Source organism: Entelurus aequoreus, linkage group LG06 (genome assembly GCF_033978785.1).
Source record: "Entelurus aequoreus isolate RoL-2023_Sb linkage group LG06, RoL_Eaeq_v1.1, whole genome shotgun sequence".
Lineage (NCBI taxonomy): Eukaryota > Metazoa > Chordata > Actinopteri > Syngnathiformes > Syngnathidae > Entelurus > Entelurus aequoreus.
This window is the reverse complement of record NC_084736.1, coordinates 76,633,199-76,639,198: the sequence shown is the minus strand read 5'-3', so window position 1 is coordinate 76,639,198 and position 6,000 is coordinate 76,633,199. Positions and strand designations below refer to the sequence as shown.

Here is a 6,000-nt window from a genome sequence, read left to right as displayed (position 1 = left end):
GATGTTCCAAATAAGTGTCAGTTTGAACATCAAATTTGTTGTCTTTGTAGCATATTCAACTGAATATGGGTTGAAAAGGACTTGCAAATCATTGTATTCCGTTTATATTTACATCTAACACAATTTCCCAACTCATATGGAAACGGGGTTTGTAGAATAAGTAGTGTAAACTTCAAAAGTTGTACTTACGTAAACATTTTTGACATTTTCCTTCTTTTTTAAGTTTATTACGGGGCGGTATATCTCAGTTGGTGGAGTGGCCGTGCTGGCAACTTGAGGGTTCCTGGTTCGATCCCCGTTTCCGCCAAACACAGTAAATATGTAAGCGGTGGCTGGTTTTGGTGTTGAATTCGGTTATGTCGACAAACGCTCGTGTCTGCATCAGTCAGCCGGTCAGAGGGACTTGGACATAAGTGAGTACAACACCAATGACATGAAGCTAGAACGTGGGTGTTTTGTTGAGATAGCAATTGACCTACATTGGATTACTTTAAGCATCTTTAATGCACAAAAAGGTACCGAGATGGCCCCTCTGTATGAGGGCTGAAAACAACCCGTGCTGTGGTGTGACGATGTGGTGGGTGGTGGGTGGTGCCCTGTTATCAACTTCCCCACTATTGGGAGTGAAGTATGACTGAATGTGTCAGCATGACCGTTGAAACCACGAAAAAGGGCAAGTAAAAGAAGACCCGCCCACCCGAGCCTCCTCAGCGTCTCAAAATGAAAGAAGCTGACGACTTTGGGACGGAGTGAAGACCACAGGCAGGAAAATGGACGAGAGAAGCGCACCTGTGCTCATTCTCTCCCTGTTGTGGGTGGTCGCAGGTGAGCGGGCTAACGCAGGAAATGCTATCGAAGCATTTTTTTTTTTTTTTTGGTCACCTCGTCTTTTCCCGCCTCTCAGGGATTCCGGCGGCCGCCAACGTCCGGGACGTGTGTGCCAGCTGCCACGTCGACGCCACGTGTGGCGACAAGTCCGATAACTCGGGGAAAGTTTGCAACTGCAAGTATGGCTTTGTAGGAAATGGAAGGACCTTGTGTCAAGGTAGGAACTTCTCATTTTGTAACTCACGGATAAAGATGACGGTAACACTTTAGTATGGGGAACATATTCCAAGTAACAAAGACTTCATTTGGAGTTATTTGGTTAGGGTTAGGGTTAGGGTTAGGGTTACAGGGTTAGGGTTAGGCTTAAGGTCTTAACTCATTCTCTTTCTATGCCACATCAATGTGGAATGCGCTCCCAACAGGTATAAAAGAAAGGGCATCTCTATCCTCCTTCAAAACCGCAATAAAAGTTCACCTTCAGGCAGCTACAACCCTAAACTAACACCCTCCCCGGATTGCTAATAATCAAATGTAAACAATCAAATGCAGATACTTTTTCTTATGCCTTCTGATCTCTCTCTCTCTCTCTCTCTCTCTCTCTCTCTCTCTCTCTCTCTCTCTCTCTCTCGCTCTCTTTCTCTCTCTCTCTCTATATGTCCACTACTTGCTGTCCATATCCTACCCCCCCACCCCCTCCACACCCCTGATTGTAAATAATGTAAATAATTCAATGTGATTATCTTGTGTGATGACTGTATTATGATGATAGTATATATCTGATAGTATATATCTGTATCATGAATCAATTTAAGTGGACCCCGACTTAAACAAGTTGAAAAACTTATTCGGGTGTTACCATTTAGTGGTCAATTGTACGGAATATGTACTTCACTGTGCAACCTACTGATAAAAGTCTCAATCAATCAATCAAAGGTTAGGGTTACAGGGTTAGGGTTAGAATAGAATAGAGTTTTCTTGTCATTATTACAGTGAACAGGTTCAAAGAACAACGAAATTGGAGCAGATCCCCTAAGGCAGTGGTCCCCAACCACCGGACCGATTGGTACCGGGCCGCGCAAGAAATAAAAAAAAAAAAATATATATATATTTATTTATTTATTTTTATTTTTTAATTAAATCAACATAAAAAACACAATATATACATTATATATCAATATAGATCAATACAGTCTGCAGGGATACAGTCCGTTAGCACACATGATTGTATTTCTTAATTAAAAAAAAAAAAAAAAAATTCCACCCCCCCACACCCCACACTCCCCCCGGTCCGTGGGACTAATTTTCAAGCGTTGACCGGTCCCCAGCTACAAAAAGGTTGGGGACCACTGCCCTAAGGCAGTGTTTTTCAACCAGTGTGGAGATTATGTAATTTCACCTATTTGGGTTAAAAATATTTTTTGCAAACCAGTAATTATAGTCTGCCAATGATGTGTTGTTGTTGAGTGTCGGTGCTGTCTAGAGCTCGGCAGAGTAACCGTGTAATACTCTTCCATATCAGTAGGTGGCAGCCGGTAGCTAATTGCTTTGTAGATGTCGGGACGAGGGCCTTGTCGTCGTATCTAATGCTTAAACCAAAAATAAACAAAAGGCGAGTGCCCCTTAGAAAAGGCATTGAAGCTTAGGGAAGACTATGCAGAACGAAACTAAAACTGAGCTGGCTACAGAGTAAACAAAAACTGAATGCTGGACGACAGCAAAGACTTACTGTGGAGCAAAGACGGCGTCCACAATGTACATCCGAACATAACTTGACAATCAACATGTTCCTGCACTTGAATGGGTTCTTGCTCCCAGATAAAGACGAATGTCAGATAGGAGCCACAAAGATCTGTGGGCAGCATACAACGTGCCACAACACCCACGGCAGTTACTACTGCACCTGCCTGCATGGATACATGGCTTCCAACAACATGTCCGTCTTCATTCCTAACGACGGGACGCACTGCCAGGGTGAGTTGACTGCCAGGTGCTATAAAGTGGAAAGAAGTCACATTTTAGTCCTACCTGATTAAAAGCTTGTTTCCTGCTGGCTGTGCAGACGTGGATGAGTGCAGCGTGTCGGGGCTGTGTGGACAAGGAGCTCAGTGCAGGAACCTGAATGGAAGTTTTGACTGCAGTTGTCAGCTGGGATACCGAGTCCAGGATGGGAAGGAACCCTTTCACCCTCTCAAAGATAAGGCTTCATGCAAAGGTGAAAGTGCATTATTAAAACTTGCTGCAATTGTTGTTTGGTCGGGGTGTGCGGATCGATCCAAATATTGATCCTGTCTAAACCAACTGCAGAGTATCAGCAGTATCAGAGTATCAGATCCTGTCCATACCAACTGCAGAGTATCAGCAGTATCATAGTATCAGATCCTGTCCATACCAACTGCCGAGTATCAGCAGTATCAGAGTATCAGATCCTGTCCATACCAACTGCAGAGTATCAGCAGTATCAGAGTATCAGATCCTGTCCATACCAACTGCCGAGTATCAGCAGTATCAGGTTAAGATGAAAATCAACCCATCAATCCATCAATTTTCTACCGCCTGTCCCTTTTTCTGGGGTCGCGGGCGGTGTTGGAGCCTATCTCAGCTGCATTCGGGCAGTAGGCCGGGTACACCCTGGACAAGTCGCCACCTCATCAGAGGGCCAACACAGATAGACAGACAACATTCACACACTAGGGACCATTTGGTGTCCATACCAACTGCAGAGTATCAGCAGTATCCGGTTAAGATGAAAATCAACCCATCAATCCATCCATTTCCTACTGCCTGTCCCTTTTTCTGGGGTCGCGGGCGGTAATGGAGCCTAACTCAGCTGCATTCAGGCGGAAGGCGGGGCACACCTTGGACAAGTCGCCATCTCATCAAAGGGCCAACACAGATAGACAGACAACATTCACACGCTAAGGACCATTTAGTGTTGCCAATCAACCTATCCCCAGGTGCATGTCTTTGGAGGTGGGAGGAGTCTAACCTCAGGTGCATGTCTTTGAAGGTGGGAGGAAGCCGGAGTACCCGGAGGGAACCCACGCACTCACGGGGAGAACATGCAAACTCCTCACAGAAAGACCCCAAGCCCCGGGGATGACCGTTCTATTGTGAGGCACATGCACTAACCCCGGTCTATTCTTTTCTAAGAAAGAAAAGTTAAGTTAAAGTACCAACGACTGTCACACACACACTAGGTGTGGCAAACTTATTCTCTGCATTTGACCCATCACCCTTGATCACCCCCTTTTTATAGTCTTTGGTATGACTCGGCCGGGGTTTGAACTCACAACCTACCGATCTCAGGGCGGACCCTCTGACCACTAGGCCAGTGTTAAAATGCGTTAAAAGTACCAACGTTACCTCTAAACCACTAAGTGATACTACATTTGTGTCCATATTGCACAGCACCCGTCTCGGTACATACAGTACTGTCGTTCTTGTGGTATCATTAAGACCTCGGATGCTAAATTCCGTACCACATTGTCTCTTATGCGCTGGTATAAAATGGTAACACTCGTATAGCGCTTTTCTACCTTGAAGGTACTCAAAGCGCTTTGACACTTTTTCCACATTCACCCATTCACACACTGATGGCGGGAGCTGCCTCGCAAGGCCCTAACCACGACCCATCAGGAGCAATGGGGAAGCGTCTTGCTCAGGGACACAACGGAGGAACCCTCAGGTTGCTGGCAGGGCCACTCTCCCAACCTGAGTACCTTGAAGGTAGAAAAGCGCTATACAAGTATAACCCATTTACCATATGTCAACAACGTCCATCCATCCATTTTCTACCGCTTATTCCCTTCGGGGTCGCGGGGGGCGCTGGAGCCTATCTCAGCTACAATCGGGCGGGAGGCGGGGTACACCCTGGACAAGTCGCCACCTCATCGCAGTATGTCAACAACGTGAGCAATATAAACAACAAAACAAAACACAGATACTGCGAAAAGAAACACAAACTACGCCGGTGTCCAATCGATACTGATACCTCTGTCAAGTGTTGGTGGTGACGAACCCCAAGATGCAGAGATGGCAGGCTTGGTGCAGGAAAACAGGATTTACTGTCCAAAATTAAAGCAAAACACACAACCAGGAACCAGGAACAGGCAAACTGGAAACAGGGAACAGGAAACAGCAAACAGTCCACAGCATACAGCTTACAGCTCAAGCGACAGCGACAATACTCCGGCACTGACTGGAGGGCAAAGCAGGTCTAAATAGCAGCTGGCTGATGGACACCAGGTGTGGCCAGGTGCCAATCAGCCGCAGCTGAGGGGAAACAGCGCTCAGGGAGACGAGCAGGAAACTGAACCAAAATAAGAGCGCTGACAGGAAATAAAAACAAAACATAACTAAACTGTCAGTGACAAACCTGACAACCTCCCTTGGTATTGATATTTTGATGGATCTGCAAGCGCCTGCCAAATAATGATCCGGCTGAGTGAGGTTCTAATTGTAGTGTTCTATGACCCCATTCAGTGGTGGACTGTGGGCCGCCTGTGCTGCAGGAGTACACAGTCCTGCTCTCTACGACAGGGACGACCTACAGAAGCATGGCCACCTTTGACTGTGATGAAGGCTCGGTAAAGAGGAGTGGAAACAAGGTTTCACTGTGTGGAGCCGAAGGACTGTGGACTGAGACCACCTTGGTCTGTGAAGGTAACAAAACAAGAGCGAATGGCCAAACCCATTATTGTTCCCTCAAACCGTGTACTTTTAGGGTCACTATACTCTGCATCAGGGGTGTCAAACTCATTTTCATTGAGGGCCACATTGCGGTTATGGCTGCTCTCAGAGGGTCGCTTAATTGTGAAATATATTCACCTCATTGTGTTGCCAAATTGATGGATAACGTACTGTGCTTTTGAAAGCATAAGTCAGGGCATATTTTATTGTAACAAAAATGCTTTGGACTACATGTTAAAATAGGGGTGACCCAACTTTTTCCAACAAGGGCCGCATACTAAAAAGTCCAAAGTATGCGGGGGCCATTTTGATATATATCTATTTTGTAAAAAATTCTAAAAACAGACATTACATATACGGTGTCACGGCGGAGGGTGGGTCGCAACTTACTGCGGGGGTTTGTTCTCCCGGGATGTAGACGGACCACTCCGGACAAGGCGTGCAGGTAGGAACTTGATTTAATCATCAAAAAAATAACGCGTA

At 45.9% G+C, this 6,000-nt stretch overlaps 1 protein-coding gene across 5 annotated transcripts in view; it reads left to right on the top strand.

Annotated features, from left to right (window-relative positions):
• Nucleotides 1-515: 515 nt before the first annotated feature.
• susd1 (sushi domain containing 1) overlaps nucleotides 516-6,000 on the top strand; it is a 35,745-nt gene continuing 30,260 nt past the window's right edge. The window contains exons 1-5 of one of the 5 annotated variants that reach the window (XM_062051563.1): nucleotides 516-825; nucleotides 905-1,045; nucleotides 2,644-2,799; nucleotides 2,888-3,040; nucleotides 5,311-5,490. In XM_062051563.1, coding sequence (XP_061907547.1) covers nucleotides 771-825; nucleotides 905-1,045; nucleotides 2,644-2,799; nucleotides 2,888-3,040; nucleotides 5,311-5,490 — 685 coding nt within the window. In that variant the 5' untranslated portion in view covers nucleotides 516-770. The remainder of the gene's footprint in view (nucleotides 826-904; nucleotides 1,046-2,643; nucleotides 2,800-2,887; nucleotides 3,041-5,310; nucleotides 5,491-6,000) is intronic. The other 4 variants (XM_062051565.1, XM_062051564.1, XM_062051567.1 and 1 more) reach the window with 4 other exon arrangements.